Source organism: Chroicocephalus ridibundus, chromosome 2, assembly GCF_963924245.1.
Source record: "Chroicocephalus ridibundus chromosome 2, bChrRid1.1, whole genome shotgun sequence".
Lineage (NCBI taxonomy): Eukaryota > Metazoa > Chordata > Aves > Charadriiformes > Laridae > Chroicocephalus > Chroicocephalus ridibundus.
The window spans coordinates 42,967,028-42,988,301 of record NC_086285.1 but is presented as its reverse complement, the minus strand read 5'-3'; the positions used below and the strand labels follow the sequence as shown (position 1 = coordinate 42,988,301).

General features: G+C 41.9%; 1 protein-coding gene across 5 annotated transcripts in view; it reads right to left on the bottom strand.

Moving 5' to 3' along the window:
• RARB (retinoic acid receptor beta) overlaps positions 1-21,274 on the bottom strand; it is a 334,549-nt gene that overhangs the window by 79,205 nt on the left and 234,070 nt on the right. For 2 of the 5 annotated variants that reach the window (XM_063325209.1, XM_063325210.1), the window contains exon 1: positions 14,752-15,428. The exons of 2 other annotated variants lie outside the window; for them this stretch is intronic. In XM_063325209.1, coding sequence (XP_063181279.1) covers positions 14,752-14,908 — 157 coding nt within the window. In that variant the 5' untranslated portion in view covers positions 14,909-15,428. Of the gene's footprint in view, positions 1-14,751; positions 15,429-21,274 lie in introns of those variants that run through there. One more of the 5 variants, XM_063325211.1, reaches the window with a different exon arrangement.

The window sequence follows — 21,274 nt, the reverse complement described above, 5'->3', positions numbered from 1 at the left end:
AGCAGTTAAAATGCTCGTCATCCCAATTAATTTGTATTACAGACACACTGCTGGATATCACTAATTGATTTATATACCCTACTTTCTATACCCATTTACAAGGGCAATTATGAACTCCATCACATATGTTTAAATGGGTTACATTAGAATAATATCTAGACACTAGACTGCTGAGCTTAAAATCTTTAAGAATAGGTAAATTCTTCATTAATGGCTATGCCATCAATCCACTACAAATGGCCTATAACCTATAAGGCAGTACACAGTACTAATATTTCACTTTTCATGGGCAGTTTGGGGTTGACTCCAATGATGAGCTCCACTTCTATTTTTAATTGTTTTTAAAATTGCATATTATAGGCAGCAATAAACACTTACAAATTAGTATTATACCATCCACAGCTTTCTGCAAAGCATGGTTTCTATAAACAAGTTAAAACACATACATCTGTAAATAATAAGTGTAAGTATGCTGAATTTAATGAATAAGAGCACTAAAAGAAATTGAACAGTAGGGGTTCAGCAATTAGAGTAACTGCCCATTTTATTAAAAATGTATTGTTTCCAGCTTTCACTTCAGAAGGCTTTTATTGCTCTGCTAATTCTAAGTTTTGATTTCTGTAGAAAAGGAGGTCTAACTCCTTATTTTCTTTGACAGCCCCCCGTCACACAGCCACTCGCCTTTTTTACAAGGCAACGGACAACTGCGAAGCTCATATCTCATTGCTTGGGATCTCACTCTTGGGGCCCTCGCGTCAGACCTTTTTTTTTTTTTTTTTGGCATTATGCCACCCAGAGGTATGATTCTTTATTGAGGAAGGCTTCATCCCACAACGGAGCTGGGATGAAACCTGCTGAACCAGCAAACTCCAGGCAGCCATCCCCCGGCCCCTTTTCCCAGAGGTTACCAACCCTCAGGCGGAGCAGCACGTGTCCAGCTTCCCAGCCACGCTGTTGCAAAACAGGGCCATTTGCTGAAGCTGGCAAGGCTCAGGGCCGTGAAATGGAGCCGTGCGTTTCCTCCTGCCGTGCAGCAGCAGCCTCCCGCAGGGGACAAGGCAGCACGTAGACCAAGAAAGGCAAAGGTAGCTTGTTCAACCAAGCAGATATACCAGTAGACATCTCCCATGCCCCTAACGTTATTGCAGTGAACCTCTGGGGTACCTCTGCTGGTATGTAGATGTTTTCCATCCACTTAGCTTACTTCTCTACTAAGTGTTAAGACTAATTTTTACACTAGCCTAATTGCACCCACATTGCTTCGCTGCTGTAACTGTGGGGGTATAATTAAAACAATACATATTTCCATTTAGACATCAAATAATAACAGGAAAAAATGGCTTTCATCACTTGGGCTTATCTGCAACTAGAAGGGCAGTCAGACCAAAACTTAACCTTTCTGACATCCTCCAGCACACATGCATTTGCAACAGCTGAGACCAAAACAGGGACAAACTCTGTCCTCTCTCATCCCTTTAGCATGTCAGACCAGGGCAGTGCATTACTAAGAGCAGCTCACCTCAACATTTCTGATGCTAATGTAAGAAATTGAAGTTTATGGAATATTTAACAACTAAGCATCGTCAGTATCTTTTGAGGGGGCAAATAAAATATACGGTTTATCAAGCCATAATGTTTGCCTGAGTGGAATTTCAATATTTCTGAATGGAATACCTGCCAGACAAAAGATGGTAACACAGCGGGGAAGGTACCATGAAAAACTAAGGCACTACCAGATCTCCTTTCCTTGTAAGTAATTCAGAGTCCTTATCATTGAGTTTACATAGTATTTTATATCTATTTTAAAGAATTTTTATAGTTGCAATTTACTTTCCAGTGGTGCAGTTAACCTGGCAAACATCCCTCTGCCCCTTTCACGGTAGGTGTAGCAGAAGCCGAAAGCTGGGAAGGAGCTCGGGTGTCCTAGACTGAAGCAGTAGCGATACTGTGCCTGTGGCTCGGAGCACCCCTCTAATCTCTGCCTAGAAGACCAAAGATCAATAAAATAAGACATTCACAAGAGACTGGAGACAAGATGAGTACTGCAACTGGAGAGCATGTTTTCCAATATTCTGTTCTCCTATTTTCTACCTGCAGTGGATTTTCCTATTAAGCCCTTGGAGTGAGGAATGCCCATAATTTTACCTCTATGTCATCTCCCAGTACCATTCTCATTTGGAAGAGAAAAACTACACACATGCTGTACTGTAGGCAAACACATATGTGCAAGCAGTATTTCCTAGTCACCTGGTCTTTCTTATTCAACACCTACCTTCAACAGCGACTTGTTTTTTTTTTTTTTTTGCCCAGCTACACTGCTCAAAATTGACTGCAATATCCCAGCCTTACAAAACAGGGAAAATGTCAACTTTATACAGACCAGGACAATAAGGAAATACTTTCTTTCCAAAAAGCTGGACAAGCAACATTCAGCCTTGACACCTGATGTCCCAAGAAACGTAAGGCAAAGCTTGTGCTTTGAAAAAGGGAAGTTACTTTTTTTGAAGTGAGATTCAATTCCAGAAGATCTCTGTCTACTGTGCTTCAATAATTTTAAAATGTCTGTATTATGATTATCCAATAAAACATACATGCATATGTTTCACAAAACATACATTTTTTATTTTTTTTTAGGGGAGAAAAAGACCTTTCCTGCCATGTTTGAGAGATTTGGGCCATCACTTTCTGTAGAAATTAAGCTCATTTTTACAAATGCTCTCCCAGTTGTCACGGTTGGGAAGATGTGTTATTAAATGCAAATTCATTCAGTGCCATCTTCCCGAATTTGCTGAAGGACAGCTTTAGTGCCTCAGCTGATACTGAAAGGATTCTGAAGCGACAGCAAAGTATAACTGACAACACACCGAGGCTATTAAAAAAAATTGCGGATAGTAGTATAGTAGTGAAACTGCCTATAAGACTATCCATTTCAATTTAAGGCCCAGAAAACTTTCAACCTGTGGCACTAGTCCTTCACGGAGTGACTGTGACAGGACAGAGCAGTCGTTTTAAGGAATTAGTGAAATATAATGGCTTGGGGTTGTTAGTTAGAAATAATTGGTTTTAGTTTCTTGGTATCTGCACAAGTCTGACAACTGTACAGCAGCATATAATTGCCCAAAACTGTAATAAACCTAGGTAAGCTTTCCACAGAGTAAGTAAGCTTTCCTTTACTTCCCTTTCTAAGGTCTGATCCTGTTTTGTCTTTCATTACATGGACCTCTTGGAAATTAGTTCTTTTTCACACTTGAACCCAGCAGATATGACATGTTTTTCATCCAAAGAGATTGCTATAAAAATAATAATCAAAAGAAGGGAGTAACCTGTGAACCCAAGAGATGTTCTCTGAGAAAACTCACCTCTGACAAAGTTACCCTGGGATCAACCCCTGTGGGCGATCCCAGCACATGGGCAATCCCAGTGGGACAGGGGCAGACTTTGGAAAGCTCTCACACCACCCAGGCACAGGGGAGACCTCACTGTTTCACGGCACCCTGAGCATTTGCAAACCAGTTTGCCTGATCACTGCCTTCCATTGTTTCCTGAGATAAGCAGGGCCCCAGTGAACAATTAAAGCTTTCAATAAATAATCTGTAAGCACATTCATTTGATTTACTGTTATTTGATACAGCAGTTAGTTTCAATGGGGCAGTTACTATTGATCACATAAAGTACTACAGACAAACATGAAACACTTCCAGAACTCCATGGATTATTACTCTTTATCTGCCACTCATCTGGGTTACTTGTAATGGTTGCGAAATTTAAAATCAATAACAACAATTAGCGTTCTGTATACTCTCAGGAATGAATCATGTGAAATATGTTTTGTTACAAAAATGAAAGGCTAGAGAGCTTGCAAACATGAAAGACTCCTGCAAGTAGCAAAACTCTAAAATAATTTATCCTGGTATTATAAAGTGTCCAATAAAGGGGGTAAAGAAAAGAAAAAAAAATACAGGTATTTTAAATGCACCTGCAAGCACACACACAATTATAAAAGGGTATTGGTAAGATTTTCAAAGTAAATTGAAGAGACTTAGAAATACAACTTTCAACTAAGCTGGAGAGAAAGAGGGACCAAATTTTTCCTTAGAAAATTCCACTACAACCCCTACAATTTTATGCTCGCTCCTTGACCTCTACAGGAGTTTTGGGTTGTTAACAATGGCAGGACTTGCTGCTATGTAGGGAATTGAAGGAAAAGGTCTGACTCCTCTTCCCGCTAGCTTTTACTGTAGAGTTTATCACCAAAAAAAAAAAGTATCTAGATGTAAGAAATGAAAGCAAGATGAAACTAATAAAGCTGGAAACTGATTGTAAGGGAAATACATTGAAAAACACCTTTTCGCTTAGCTTCAGATTCATGTAAATTAGTTGTGAATCTGATGAAATGCCTGGAAATAACAGTATTTTGAGATCTCTGCTAGAGTAATAATTCTAGATAATTAAAATGCAAAGCAATAAGAAAAATGTTTTATCATTAAACTGTAACCAGAGCTCTGTGTGAAATCATCCATTCAGAAGACTTGTTTTTCATCAATTATTTGTTATTTATCTGATGTAAATATAAGAAGGTCTAATTAAAATGTATGACTCCTTATGCAGCTTCTTGTCATTAAGACCAATGAAAGTATTCTGAAGACCATAATGAAATAATTATGTTTGCCTTTAAGAATCCTCTTCAACAACACATGGCAGTACTACACTAAATTAAAACATCAGGAACTAAATTTCTCTTGCATCTATTTCCATTTTCACTAATTATACCCCCAAGCTTTCCAATAGACCAGGCCTTAAAATTCTTTTGAAGCTGAAACAGCCTAAGGAACAGCAGCCTTTTCATAGTAATGGACTTTGATGAAGAAACAAAGGTAATGCAGCCCTGGAAGCATTAATATTTCAAATAGAGTTATCATGTGAAAATATGTGTTTATTTGAAAAACGGGGAAAAGACTGTTGGTAAAGAGCCAAATACGTGTTCCAGGGAAACCGACAGTCTGATTTAATCTCATTTAATTGCGTCATTCCTTCCTCACCTCTTTTCGTCAAGAGTATTTTCTTGTTCTGCGCAGAAATTAAGGCTACCAAAAGCATAACAAACACGGTATTACTGGGCAGTGTCGGTGTATCACCCTGTAACTAAGCTCTGCTTTCACATTTCGGTAAAGGTGAAAACAGCCCCTGTGAACAATTGCAGCGTTCATACTGGACTCCATTTCAGGGAGAGGGGAACAGTTATTTTCCCAAACCGCCTCCAGACATGCAGTGCTTCCTAACACACAGGTCGTGCTTCAACTGTGAAGTTTTGCAGGACCTCTCCAAAACACAGAGAAAGGAAAGGATTTGGATAAGGTGGGGGGGGGGCGGGGGGGAACAACAAACCCAAACCAAAAAAAAAACCCACAGAAGGATGTGAGTCAGCTCAGACTTCTTGCAGGCAGCCGAAGGCTTCGTTTCAAAACTTCGGAGAGATAATGGATCCTTCTTGGCGTGGTCTCAGAGAAGTGAATGTGGCAATACACGCAAAGCGTAGAAAGATGAGCAGTTCACATACCTAACCTGCATAGCATGTGACGATAGGCGCAACTAGAAAAACACAGCGGAATGTGCTCTCCAAACAGAAAGAGGAAGGCTGAGGTTCACCGGGGGACGAGGACTTGGGAAAAGTATATTCTTCTGTTAGCTCCCCTCATCAAAGACACTTTGCACAATTATCTGAAAGACATAGGTGATTTGCAATTCGTTCTGCATTTTACGTCTTTGTAGTCCAAGTGTGGGGTGAAACCAGAAGGATCTTTAAGAAAGACAAGTCTCTGAGACTTTCCAGCCAGCCACTAAGGAGGGTCTGACATACACCCTGATCCAGCAGCTAATTAAATTTCTTCCTCAAATTAATGAAAAGAGCAAACCCAAACAACAAAGGAATACTCTTAAAAGTGTGGGGGGGTGTGGTGTGGAACCTCCTCAGACCAGAAGTTGAGAGGCAGAAATATAAATAACTGCTGAAAAACAACCAACCAACCCCCCCTCAGGACCTGATCCGAAGAATAAAAAGCTCACGCACGCCTGACTTTTTTAGCCAGTCCTTAGACTTGTGCCCCAAGCCAAAAACACAGATTGGTGGACTTCGTGGCCTCTGCTAGGAAGGGAAGGTTTGCAGAGAAGATAGGATCTTTGACTAGAACAAGCCAGAGAGTTACGCAAAAAAATCCAGAGAGACGAGCTTTGGGGCGCAGAGGCATTTCCCTGCCCCTGAACCGGGGTCCTGGGGAAAGCATCCATCCGCCCGCAGATCAACTGCCTCGGCGGCTGCAGCCCCTGCCAAGGGTACGGTTTGGGCAGGTATCGCCAGGTGGCACTGTGACACAGTTTTCCAAGTCCTTTTTCTCCGTGTGCGAGTGAATGGTCAGTCTTGGAAAGACAGGACACGCTGGTATTCATTGTGGGGTTTTGGGTAGAAGATGAGGAATTAAAGAGGGGCTCGGGAGGTGGAGAGAGGTGAGCATTAGAGGAGCCGGCTCCTGCCCCGGTCTCTGCCCACGGACGTTCCCTGAGAACCGGTGCAGGAGGCTCTGAGACCCCCAAAAGCCAGGGTACAGCTGTGTACACCTCTATCCCAGATCGATACTGGTGAACAAGGGAAGTATTTAAATCAACTCAGGTGCTGTTTCATCCACTTACCACGCAGGAATCTGGGAATTAACTTGGTATCAGTCACCAGCTGGCAGAGGAGTGATTCTGGAAGATGATAGGTCTCGTAGGAAAAGAGATACACACCTCTATATGATGTGCTGCTGCGCCACCACCAGCCAGCTTGGCAGAGAAGACCACTGTGATGGCCATTTCAGGAACTCACCACAAGCTGCATTCAGATGAAAAATCACAGGATTCAAGAGATATATATTTTTTGGTGTTATTTGACTGGATTTTTGTGGGTTTTTTTTCTTTTCTTTTGTTTTGTTTTTTTTGTTTAATTGAACCATGCCTTCCACTGTTTGTATCTTACAGGCACAAATGGCTTTCTAGGACTCACTGAAGGAAATCTGAGCTAAATCAAACTGTGGCAGCTGTCTCTGGTTGGTGCAACACCGGGCAACTTGTTTAATTGCTCCACACCTCTGCTATACGTCTTTAAAAGGTGAATGATCCTTCTTTCTTTCTAAAAAGAAAAGAAATATTGGATGTTCATTGTGCTGAAAGTCCAGCACAATGACACGAGCTTTTACTGGTATTTCGTAAAGTACTGGTACATAAATACACTAAAGACTCACTCATACAACCATTCTGTGTCTGAAACTCTTATTAAAATCACCAGTGGAGGGTTGAGTGCATTTAAGTGCTTCACTAGATAAGGTTCTAAAAGACAAAAATACACTTAATTTGTCATTTTGTTGTTCAAAGATCCTTGCTAAAAATACAATGTGAGCCTAGAGAAAAATATTATGGTTCAATGGAAAGAGATCCTCCAAACCATTAAAAGAAACTAAGCAGTGCTAAAAAAATTCTGTTGTGAGACATTTCTCTGCCCTTTTTCTTAGGGGATGCACTTAGAGGGTAAAATGTAAGTCACTGGAAGTGCATAAAACGGAAATCCCTCCAAACTATGGATGGACTTTAACACCACGTCCTTAGTGGTGAAGATCCAGAGCACTCTGAGAATTTATAAATACTCATTCAAGCTTTAACCTATTAAACCTATACAAGTGTCGCTTGCATGTGTATATTTAACTTACATAGTTTTATAATATTCAGTTTATATGTGGTACAAGCAGGGGAAAGAAAAATCACCTTGTCCAAGGGGAACAGAAGGTATATTATATACGCTGTGTCTAGGATTCTTTACACAGACTTGCTGGATTATGTTTCCATCTCTCTTAACAAAAGTATTTGAAGAAGCTGTAAGGCTCAAACGGAACACTAAAAGAAAGTGGGGTCAGTTATATAAGGGCTGGCATTAGTTTCTTAAAAGTTTTTTTCCTACCCACTCCCAAATAAAGGGACAAAGAAGTGAACATTGTGGGAATGTGTTTCTAAACCACACGATATCCTTATCAGATTGTCATGTACAAGGGAGGTTCTCACACAGGGACCCCATGCTGGTGAGCTGCCGTGAGCTGCCCCGTCACATGATGCAAGTTCTTCGCTCCTATTCAGATGACTAAAATGAGCCGAAGGAAGCTAGATTCCCCCCCCCCCCCCCCCCCCCCCCCCCCCGTTAAGCAAAACGCATAGGGACCACAGTCATATTAATTCGCTGCCACTGGGAAAACAATCCAGAGCGGCTGCTAATGATGAGCAAGTATACGAAGGAGACAATATAGCTATTAAAATCTATACCACAAGCTTGAAAGTGTCTTAGATTAATATCCAATGAGTGGACTTTAATGCAAGGAAGCAAACAGAGAATCGGAGAAATCTGTGAGTCAGTCAAAATACAGGGAAAAAAACCACAGTTTGTGGTTTAAATGTGAAATTTGCAAACTTGACTTGTAAACTTATAGAAAGAGAATAATATGCTCTTATAAACAAGTCCTACTTTGTTTTATAAGTGTCTCTGTTTCCACTGCTAATATTGTGAACTCTGTCATTTAATTACTTTTTCATATAGTTCGGGAGAAGTGGGAAAGTCCTTTAAAATTTTTTAATATTAAATGAAGGTTCTAAGCAGTATTTGGCCATTTAAATGTGTGGCCTGCTTTTAAAAGTGCTGAGGGAGCTCGTAGATACTCAGCATATTTGGAAATGAAGCCATGAAATGCGGATTTAGGATGCTAACTTCAGGCTACTGTTTCTGACATTCTTAACTTTTGAAACACATTTACTCATGCAACGACAGATTAATAAAATCCCAGACCTTAGATTGTTTTTTAAAAGACAGTTTAAAATCCACATTTTTGGATGGAAGTTGTTTACTGATTACAATTAGGAGGCACAGCTAAGATTACGGTGACCGAAAGACTGCACGGAAGAATCATTGCCACATGACACCAGTTTGTTTATTTTGTACCTAGAATATGGTTCTCATAAAAAGGCAGCAGCAGACGAAAGATATTACTCTTGTTTTGCGTACTAGAAAATCCAGCTTTGCTACCCTCCTGCCTATACTCTCTTTTTGCAGTCCAGAGAAAATGATTATTCTGTTATTTTAGAATAGTTTTGAGCATTTTATGGCTTGTATTTTCGTGGTTCCATTTGGTTTGAAAGGGCTTGGATTTCAGCAAGAAGTGGCATGGGTCACACTGCATGGGGACAGACTTCATGCACGTGAGCAAAGGTCAAAATCAATCATAGCTTTGTATTTCCAGGCCTATTACTTTTGGCAGTTTACCCTGCCAGAAGGGGCTAAAATATTTGCTTCCCAAAAGGAGTAAACATCAATAGGGGGCAGGAATATAATCACCTTCTCAACCACGCAGCAATGAGAAATGAGGGAAAAGGATCTCCTCCTTGCCGTAGCCATTAAAGCCATCTAAACACTAGATGCAACATTTTCAGCAAAAAGTTGAAAGATTTCACAGCACAGTGACTTGAAAAGGACAATAGGCCTATTTAGGCAATTATATTATGCAGGCTTTGTTATAAGGCAGCCCTGCTCAGTCCCAGAAAGTCTGGATAATCAAAAGTGTCCAAGTACAGGAAGGGGAAAAGTACAACCCCACCCTCCTCCCGCACAGCCGCTGCCAGGACCTCTGGATTTGAAGGGTAAAGTCTATTTACCGAAGCTCCTTGGCCATTTTATACATCAACTGATATCCTTCCTCATGGGGCTGTGCGCTACAGCCTTAACGAAGCTCTGGAAAGCCCTCCGAAACCACAACTAATTTGGCCCCAGCCACCCGCCCCTGTAAATTCACTGCTCAGAGGCTGCTGCCAGCCCCGCAAGGCAAAAACTTTTGAGGGGGAGAGGGATGTTCCCCCTCCAACACACACTACTCGCACGCATACCAGCCCCGGTCCCCACGGCCAAAGAGATCTGGAAACTCATCGCAGCTGTGCTCTGCTTTTGAGGTCTCAATAGGACGGGGCACGGCGCGGCCGAGGACGGCAGCCAGCAGCCCTCCTGAGCACAATGTCCCTTTCACAACCCCGGCTCCCAAATCTAAATGCTGGCTGTGTAACACAGCCCCACTTCATCGGCCGCGTAAAGGGCGGTGTGTAAATTAGACCTGAGCAAAAACAGTCGCTCGGGGTGTTTAGGGGAGGGAGGTTGGAAGCATAATCCCCCGACCGGGGCACCCCCTGCGAAGCCCCTTCGCTCGGCCAGGCTGCGGCACAGGCCTGACGCACACATGGTTAACGAAGACGGCTCAGCAGTAAGTGGGGATTTAACTGGACGTGAGGATGACTAACTTGGCTGCCTGAAACATTATCTCTCTCTTTCAACTCCTTAACTTCGCCGTAACCCTCTCTCGGAGGCAGCGGCCCCGCCAGCCTGGCTTTGTTCTGACAAGTTGCACCCTGGCTGCACAGACTCATTAGCTGAGTGGGGAGTCACCCAAAGATACATTGCTTTTCCTCCAAGCTCATCCCACCCCAACTTCACCAGCGAATGCCTCTCATCATTTCTGTCTGCAGGAGTTTTTGACAGTGGTGCGTGTCCATTAGAGTTTTCCTCTGCCGGCAGCTGCATCAGGCTAACTGCATCAGAGTCTACGCAGAGAATAGCTGTTCTCGTTTTAATTAATTTGAAATAAAAATATCCCCGTGCAATTTTTATTTTTTTTTAATGAAGGGGATTCAGAAACAAACACTTTTTCATCACATAGTCCAGGGCATTAAGCCACAAGTATAAACATTTAAATAAAGACTATATCCCTAAGCAAATCAGTCCTAGCGATGTAGCTGTAAAGTTTATACATGAACTTTAAAGAAAATAACCTGGTTCAAACAGATCTTGCCTTCTGGGCACTAGCAAACACACCTGCAGCAATTTGATACTTGGGAATGCAGATTACAAGTCCTCCACTTCAAAATGTTTGTTTTTAAATTCAGAAAGATGAAAGAAAATAAAGTAGTGAACTTTTTTCTGGTTGAGCGCAGATGTTTCCAGTATTTCCAGTGCTTGCAGGGAAGGAGAACCTGACCCAAAGATCGCAATAATCCGGAATTCAGAAGGAAAACGCATGCCTTCTGGAATCCCACCTTCACGAACCTTCTGAAGGTTAATACCCGCTAGATCCTCTCCCGGCAAACACTTCCCACCAAACCGAAATAAGAACTGTATGCTACAGAGCCTCAACATCCTATTACGTTCTGCTGCCATACCCATAACTTTTACCTTCATTTTCTTATTCTTCTAAACCTAACAAAACGCGGTAGGCAGTAGTCTTCTACTTGACATAATTAGCTGAAACACTACATACTGCCAAACAAACTTACGCTTGTTTTGGGCCTGCTCATTTTTTTTGTCCTGTTTAATTAATGAAGACTTTTTTAATAGTCTTTTCCAAGGCCAAAGAAAAATCGCCATTCCTTGCAGCTCGCTCTCTCTCAGGGCCTGTCCAGTTCCCACTTCTGCGGTATTTAGTTATCTCACGTTTCACCAAGAGTTGCTTGTTTTTCCTCAGAAACTGTTGTCACTGCACTACAAGGGAGCAGAAAATCCTACTTTACTTAAAAAAGTACAAATTACTAATTCTTGCAATTTTAACTCTTTTGTCCGCTTAAGAACTGTTCTCCACTAATTTGATTATACTGACCTGATTTTTATCTTATGAGAAAAGGAGTGAGAACGACTCATGATTAGAAGTGCAGTCAGTTCTGCTCATTTCTGAGTCCATCATTTTCTTTGCAAATAAATACTTTCCTTTAAGCCCATAACTATATAACTAATATCACATACAACAAATACGTATGAGCGCAAAATCAGGTATTTGCTTTTTGTGCTCGTAACACACCTTGCAATGTACAGTGGCTAACATTTGGGTTCCAACCCATAGCAGGTTTTTCCTCCCACAGGAGGGAGGAAAAAAATACCACACAAGTTAAGGTCATGTTTGGGTTGCGCCTTACCCTCTATTTTTACTTTGCAGACCCTGGTGGAGTGGAAGATTTGTGATGCTGCAGGAGTGCGATCGCTTAGTGAATCGTTAACAGGATTAACATACTGAAGATGAGCTGAAGTTGCAGCCCTACAGCATTCTGCCCTAACCCCTGCAATGGCCAATTTTGCCAGTGTTTCAGTCAAAAACCCCGATGCTGTCTGGGATTGTCGCTAGCCTGTTCAGAGTCTGCACTATCCATGTATTATTCCCTCAACAACCATTTACCTTTTACTCTACAATCACGTCTCTATCAAAGCAATATTTCTAAGGCCTAAAGCAATGTCTGCAGGTGTACTGTTTTTATGGCAGAGCCAAAAATAAAACAACAAAATAGACCCAAACCCCTACCTATTACATGTCTAACAATTTCAAAATTTGGCTATGATTACATTCCATTAAATCACAGAGGTCTTCATAAAAATAGAGAATCAGGAAACACTTGAGTTAGAATTAAACATTACTATCTTTGTATTTATAAGCACTGGAGCAACCTTTAAACCATTAAAAGCTTTGTGGACCACAAAAATTCTGGTTTTGTCATTATTTTCATGAGATGCAAGGAAAAAAATCTTACATGTTGAGAGAATTTTAGTAGTTTATAATCCATTTATATATATTTACCCACACACATAAAGTCATTATTCTTTCTTTAAAATTAAAACCAAAACTTGCTCTGGAAATCAAACAGAATTCTTCATTTGGATCCTAACTAAATTGCTTTTCCACATTTCTATACCATTAACTTTCACAGTTCAAATTACAGCCACCATATTATGATTCAGGTTTCCGCCTGATTTTAAATTCCCATGCAGTGAAGATTAATTCTATTGCTTACAAAGTTACGAGACTGGATTCCTGAATGCATTTTCCTGTATTTTTTATTTACTCTTGTTAATATGAGTTTCTTTGATTAGCTAAACTTTGCTGTTATCAACACTTGTCTCTTATCACAGGCCCTAGGCAAATGACATATTTACCACTCATTCCATTCTGATAAGGGTAATCCTATGTTTAACTTGCTCAAGAACAAACACCATATATTTTTGTTTTTAAGAATCCTGCTTCTAGGTATTAACAACATACAAGAGCAGGACATTTTTAAACTAGAAGTTATTTAAGAATATTTTGCCAATGTAAGCTTTTTACGACAGCATATGCCTCCTACTCCAGAAAACTTTAATTCCAAGTTTCCGCGATATTACCACTGAAGTTACACTCTAAAGTTTAAACCATGGAAGGAGGAAAAAACATTTTTAGCAAAACATCTGTTTCGGGTTCCCCCCCCCTCCCCCAACTGAAGCTCTCCCATAGCTAGTAACATTATTTTGAAGTAAAAGCTTTGTTTCGTCTCACATTTGAAGCATTTTGAAAACAGCGCGGAGAAAATAAACATCCCATGCTGAACTTCACAGTCTAATTTTAATTGTAAAGACATCAAAACATTTGCAATGTTGTGGGCTGGTAGTCACCAATTTTTACAATTCTGTTTTCATTACTCAACCCACACAAACGTCATATGGTGACTGAAAACTTTTGAGCAGAGTGAAAAACCACACTATTTCACCAAAAATTTTTTAGTTAATTTTTCAGTTTCCCCCTCCACCCCTTTGAGATAAACTGTATCGAAGGGACAACTATTCTAATTCCTAGGTAACTTTTTAACGTACCGTAAAACAAAAATTTCGAACAGAATTATACAGTTAATGGTGTACTGAAGTGCCCAAGAGCGTGCTAAAAACATTTTGATAGATAGCCAAGCCATTTATCTAAATCACCGTCAGAGCAGTGAAGCATCCTGCAAGCTTTTATGCAGAGTATAAGGTGATGCTTTCTGGCACTTCTTGTCATTTCTCAAACTTGAAACTGTGGTGTTAAAATGCTGCCATTGTTTACCATCTACGTATTTCAGCAACAAATCAAGACCCTGTAACATAATAATACATTTTCAGAAGTGTCCTACCGCTAACTCTCCCTCCTCCGTTACCAGTGCAACGCTGCCTGAATCTCAAGGTATAGAAATAATTGATGGTTAAACTCAAAGGGTGTTCACAGCAAGTAGTTTTCTAGAAAAACAGCAACTTCTTAGAGCAACAAAGTGAAGAAGAAAGGTGGCAGCAAGGTCAGTACAAAGAAATATTGCCTTTTCTTAGGAAACTTAAAACTACTGTCTAATTTTTGGAATGGCACCTACCCACTGCAATTCAACATCTTTGCAAGAACTGTATGGAGCAACATTTTAATTGCTTGGCTGCTCCGCTAAAATGCACTTTGAGACAACATGCATCCCAGTTATCAAACATGGTACAAAATTAGATTAAGGAAGCACAGAAAAAAACTACTACAGAAATGTTACGTAAATCTGTCCTTCACTGGTTGGAGTTTTGCAAGTATTTGCTGTATTATATTATAATTTTATGTGTTCCTGCTTGGCTCCACAACTGTTGTTAGGATCAGTATGCTACATGAGAAGGGATAAACAGAAAGCAGCCCCGTGCTTCTTTCCTTTTTCCTTTCTTGCCAAAAGGAGGAAAAAAACCAGCTTGCAAATCACATTTTGCACAAGAACTCCCCCCACCCCGCATTATCCCTGCGCTTAATTACAAGTATTTCTTTTTTTAAATACATGCACATAATAATAATAAAAATAATAATAATTAATAATAAATAATTGCTTTAAAGTGGAAAAATAACAGTTGGGACCTACATTGAGCACTGTGCCGGTGTTGCCACTCTGTTTGTGCCAATCCACTGAAGCATGCTTTGAGAGCCTTCTCCTGGAGCATGCAGGAAGACGGACTCGCAGTGTAGAAATCCAGCATCTGAGCAGGGCTCACTGCTAGGACATCCATACAGTCAAACATGATTCCCCCTGCACAGAATGCCTGCAAAAGTGCTTTCCTCTAGGTGTGGAGGAAAATGGCACATAAAAGTACACCCAACTCCATCAAACTCTGCCCCTTTTTTGGCACGTAGGCTGTTGGTCTTTTTCCCAGACCAGAATCATGAATTATGACAGACAACACAGCTAAAAGCCTGTAATTGATCCAAATGATCATTTACCATTTTCCAGGCTGCCCAGCCAATCCAGCAAGATGGGGGGAAGCGAGCCACATTCCAAGTTTTAGCTCCCATCAATTTCCCCCCAAAATTTCTTTAGAGTCAAGCCCCGCTCCCAGGGCGCTCGCCGGGTGGGTGCCGCGTCCCGCGCCGTGCCGATCGCCCGCTTCCCCGGGATAAAACGGCTCCGGTAGGGACTCGGAATCCCCCTCGGACGTGAATAGATCCTTCTGCCTCCGAACAGCTCACTTCCTACTACTTGTGTCACAGGGAATGAAAGATTGAATTGCCTAATATATGCGAGTGAACTTTCCGTGAACCCTTCCCAGGCTGCTAACCTTCAAATGACCCAAGCGGTCTGACATCACCAGCTCCCAGGATTCTCACACGCCTTCACAACTCCCAGCAGCCCTGCAAAAAAAGCAGGCAGGCAGGCAGGCGGACGGGCAGGCAGGCAAGCAGGCAAACACTAGCCACAGCCCTGCCAGAGTCGCCCCGCTGCCGCTGCGCGGGCGGCAACGGTGGGTGCGTAACGGGGAGGCCAACTTGCAAAGAAGACCCCAAAATAATAAAGTTTAAAAAAAAAAAAAACAAAAAAAGAAAAACAAACAACAAACCAACCGCAAGGAGGAGGGGAGGAATTGAGGCAGTGAGAACGGAGGATTTTTAAATTCCAGCTCAATTTGCTAAAACTTCTGTGCCCCCCGCCCTCCCCCACACTCTGTACCTCCCTGGAGAGGCCATGAGCAAGGCGCAGGTGTCTGCTGCCGTACCGGAGCTGTGGACACGGGCTTCACCCCAACTTCTGGGGCAGTGGGGCTGGGTGTGGAGCAGCCGCCCCCTAACCCAGCCCCACGCACACCAGCAGGGACCCCCATCCCATGCCGCCAGCAGGGACGATGGCTGGTACCAGCCCTTCTCCCGGCAGGGACCTCACGGGCCCATCCTTCCTGGCGTGTGGGGGGGTCAAATCCCATCTCTCCCCATCACCCCTTACCCTCACTCTTAAATTCGCCCAGCGCTCCCAGGTGGGCCTGATTTCACAGGCACCATCACCCGGGAGGGCCCATCCTCACCACCCAGCCTGGGGCAAGGAGGCAGCCATGCAACCCCTCTTTTCCACAGGCCCGGGGGCCACTGGGTCCTGCCTGTCTCTGATTAGCAGAGAGGGGCCAGGGCAGCTCAGGTGGCCCTGGAGGGGCTGTATCAGCTTTCAGAGGGCTAATGAGCCCCAGCTCCTTGGAAGAGGAGAAAGGCCACGAGCAGGTCCCTGAAGGAACGGGACCCACCCCAGGGTAACAGGAGGGGAAACCATGGCTGCCCCCTCCCTGGGGCAGGCCCCCCTCACAGACATTTTGAAAGCATGGTTCTGCTCCCACCAGAACACCCTCAGAGGTCTGGGTGAAACTGCACTGCCGGCAGCCCTCCCTCATGGCAGGAGTAGGTGTCAAGGCCTTCCCAGCACCATGCTGGCCCACCATCCATGTCAAGCCAGCAGGGAACCCCTCTGCTTTGTGGGTAAATAACCACCTTCTGCAAAGTCCTGCTCACAGAGAGAGACTCCATCGAGGCCTCCACCAGTCCTTATTCCTACGGGCACTTTAAAAATGAAAAACAACAGCCTGGGAACACTCCCTCTGCCCCACTGGAAAGGACATGAGCTCAACGACCACGTGCGCGCTTTCATTTTAAGCGAATGAGCCAAGTGGCCTCAGCCCCATCGGACTGAGCGCTGGCCCGGAGTGAGGTTTCCTGAGGCATGGAGGAGCCTCGCTTCCCGCCCCAAAGGTAGTTTGGGTTTGGAAACTGGAAAACAAAACCCTCGAATACTGCCTGTTTCTCGAAAAGATGGGAGTGGGGTGGAGCAGGGGACGCTGTGTGCATACATGGCACATAAGTGGCAACCGTAAAGAAACGCTGGGGAGAGACTCACTCCGGGACCTGCGCAGCCACTTCAACGGATGCGGTGTCCCCTCTCCACAAAAAGTCCTTTGATGAACCGAAAGCTCTCTGACAGACAATGCCTGCAGATTGTATTAACTAAACTTTTCACACAGCTTCAAGAATTTAAAAAAACCAACCCAACAAAACAAAACCCCACACAGAGCACACGTACTTGTTCCCTGAAACTGATATACCTGCGATGAAAACCACTGGCCAACAAAAAGACCTGCTGCAATCTGGAAGCGAATCCGTTTGAAGGGATAAAACCAAAAGCTTTTCTTAGCCTCCTTCTTCCCCTCCGACGGGAGAGCTCTGGCTGTCCCTGCAGCAGGCAGCCTCTCTTCCCGTCTTCCCTCTAGAAAGAGGAGTTACAAATGCTGGAGTTTTAACAGCGCCTTTTTAAGGACTTTTTTAGGACTTTCTGGGTCCATTAGGGTGTCCTCCCCCAGCCCAGACTCCTCCAGCTGAAGAAGCCCCTGACACTCTGTAATCCACAGGCTTATCCAAAAAACCGTCCTTCAGGGAAGGCTTGTTTAAACCATGTCAGCACAGCAAGCGGCACTTGCTGTATTAAAAAGGCAAGTGGAAAAGTGGCTAAATTTTTGTTGAAATCTCAGCTGGCTACATTGCTACAGTTTTGTTTTCAGTAGCAAAGCTAAATTAAGACGGTATTTTCTAACCAGATGACACAAGACGCACAAGAAGTTTGGAATATGTAATGCGTCACCACAAAAATAACTGGAAAGGATGATACAAAACACAGTATGTTTTTTCAGTCTCCAATTTAGGGAGTAAACAGCATTTTGTGTGGACCAAGGCTCTCAGAACAGTTTAAGCTTATGCCAAGAAAAACATATTGCCCATGTGAGTTGGAATAAACAACATTTGACAAACAGAAATACAGGTATGTTTATTCCATTAACAGTCTTATAAAACTGTATTTAAAATAAAATCTGCCCATTGTACATCAAAATGTAGACTGGCAACTTCTGAAAGTAAATGTCAGGAAGTCACGCTTAACTGAATATGAATTGAAAAAGATTGCTTTTTCTCACTGTATCTAAATGAGCCAGGTAGCTCATCATGTTTCATTACGAATAATAGTTGTGCTAATGCTTATACTTATTACTAAAACCACATGTAATTAAAAAATTCTTCAAATAGCCTAATGGTTTGCTCGCATACTATTTCTACAATACAGTAATTTATGTATCTCGTATTTTACTCTGAAATAGCATGATACTTGTTTTTCTTAAAGAGAGTATCAGGAAAAGCTATGTTCATAAAAGGGGGGGTATTTCCTAATCTAGATCAGGACTAACCATAATTAGTGTAATAACTAATAGCCCTCTAATTCAAATGTAATGAAACTTTAAGTATTGCCACATATTTCAAATGTCTGCCCAGCTCCTATAGAGGTGCGAGTAGGCAACAACTCTCCAGTATCTTCCACTTCATCCGTGCAAAGAAATTGTGATTTCACATCACCGCTTTGATCTGTTTTCTCTCAGACTGCGATAGCAGAAACTTTACAATAAACATATTCTTAGCCACAAGTGAAATAAAAAGCAAAAGTTCAAGTCAGAAATCTATTTCCTTTGGTGTTACTGTATATTTGTCAGTGTGACATAGCACATTTGAAACCCATAATCATAAAACAAAAATTTACAGCCAAGGTTTAGGGTCTACATCTGTTTCTCTGGTTTTTGTACTGCAATTACCCACTGGACAATTCAGAAAGCAGCACTATGAATCATGTACTGCACACATGTTTGTGCTGGTCACTTTTTCGTTAGTACAAGAGGCTGAGGATGCCATAATGTGCTTCACCGAGAGAGAGAGAGCATTAACTAGAATTAGGATGAGTGCACTGGGCGCTCTAATAAAAATGACTTTACTAGAAGCAACAGAGTACTCCTGGAATATTACAGGCATATTTATAGGATGGAAAAATTAAGAAGTACATGCAAAAATTCTCCAAAAGGTACCTTAGGGCAAGTGGACTTTTTTTTTTTTTTGCATGCATGCGTTTTACTATTAATCAAATGTAGCACTCTCTTGAAACAGTTTTGACAGCAGAGTAAATGGTTACTAGTGAATGATGTGTGTGTTTAAGCAGTGAAAGCAGAGACAAAGTGATGTTTTCTTCTACTCCCTAGGCAAGAGCTGACACTAAGCTTGCTGCCTCAGCTTTGATACTCACAGATTCCTTTGTGTCAGTTGCTGGGAGAATCACTGGCAGTTCACTAACCCTGCCTCACACACAGGGGCTTTGATTTTTACCTCTTCATTGAGAATAGATGTTAATATGAAACAGTACTTGTCCTGGTGCTTGGCGCTTCCCCCCCCCCCCCTTTTTTTTTTTTGTCTCAACTGGCGATATGGACTTTCAAATCTAAAAATTGAATCCCCTTTCACTAATAGTATTTTTTACTGTTGGAGGATGTTATCCTCATGTCTCAAGCACGTGAATGATGTCAAAAGATTATGGGGAAGAAAATCACTGGATCATGAGAATGGCTGAATATTTAAAACTCCAGGGTAGTCCTGAAGAAATAGGTATCAACCCTGAGAAATAACTGCCCCGAAGAAAATAAAACAGTAAAATTACTGGCATAAAATGGCACAAATGATACAGAAAAACACAAAGTACAGTGAAATTAAGTCAAAAAGGGGTTTCTTCTGACTCCTACATGCTACTATGCACAGCTCGCAATGACTGAAACAGGAATTTGCACGTAACAGAAAGAATTACTTCAGGCCAGAAATATAACAGCAACTGGCGAAAGACTATTCAGTGCAGAGCAGTAAGTTATTTTAGATGGGAAAAGCAGAGTTAGTCAGCTCCAGACCCAGAACTCGGGCATGCAACCAGTCTGCAAGTCACTTACCGATAAAGGCTTTTTGTCTGTTTTAATCAGTGGATATGTATTTGTAAAGATGCCTTTAGAGCTGATTGCTTAACTTAAAAGCTATAAAAATAATTCACCTCTACAAACTCAAGCACATGACCACGTTTCTTAGAATCCATACTGTGTTTTACACTCCTTTGGCCCGGAGCCAGGGGAAAAGAACTGCCCTATATGATAAAACTGGAAGTGTATCTGGTTCATCAATCCATTTCTAAAAGTGACTGCTACTAGATCTTTCTAAGAAAAATACAGGAATCCCTAGTGATTGGCGAAGTATAACTCACCCATAGGTCCTCTAATAGCCTGTTCTCTAACAGCAAATCACTTAAGCATTAAAGCATGAGATTTAATATCTTTTCCAAATTTGTTTTTGGTAATAGCCCTGATATCCTAGATATTCATATATAACCAATGTCTTTTTGGATTATGACAAATTCGTAGCTCTGTGACACAGAAGGAGATAGTAAGTTATTGGGCTTTAAGACAAAGAAGGATAAATATTTTTTTAAAAAAACATATCCATGTTGCAAATAAAGGAAAACACAGACCAAGCCGCACCTCTCTGAGGCCCCAAAGGCTGACTGCTGTAGGCTCCAGAAAGGTTGGCAAAGAGGCAATGACATCATGTGCCTAAAGAGGGGATGACATGCATTTTTGAAGGATATAAAAAGGAAAAGCATTATTACATTAAAAATTGGCTACATACTGAATCTACGCTTGCTGTTTAGGAGGATCCTGCAGTGCAAACACCACTGCTAAACAGTTGCCAGAAAAAAGGAGAGAAGCAAGGGGGGGGAAAAAAAGTTTGTTTCATTTTGTTTTCTTTTTAAATGACCAGAAACTGCTGTTTCAAGGTTTAGCCAAGAAAGAGATTTTTAATGCTAGGCTATAAATCCCTCAAAACATAGAGTTATAATGGAAATGCTGAGGTAACTGGAGTGCCATGTATGGCACTGACACATTGCATTATATAATCCAGGGAGAATGAGGGCTGGGAGATCTATAAAACGTAAGTAGAAGCAAGATGTAGGAAAGAGCAGAAGAGCAAGTAGAACTATTGATATTAAACTGCAGAGAATACTACTTCTAACAATAAAGTCTCCTATATGCTGAATATGCTCATGGTTGGCTGAAGGTGAAAGAGCACAGAGCTCCATTAAAAATAAAACAGAGATTCCAAAAGGCTCTATGAGTAACTGTTTTGTTTCTGGCTTTTTTTAGGGAGGGGAAAAAAGAAGAAGAAAAAAAAAAAGTTACCAAACAAACAGATAGTATTTTCTGTTGTTCTGTTATCCTGAAAGGTGTCTCATAATG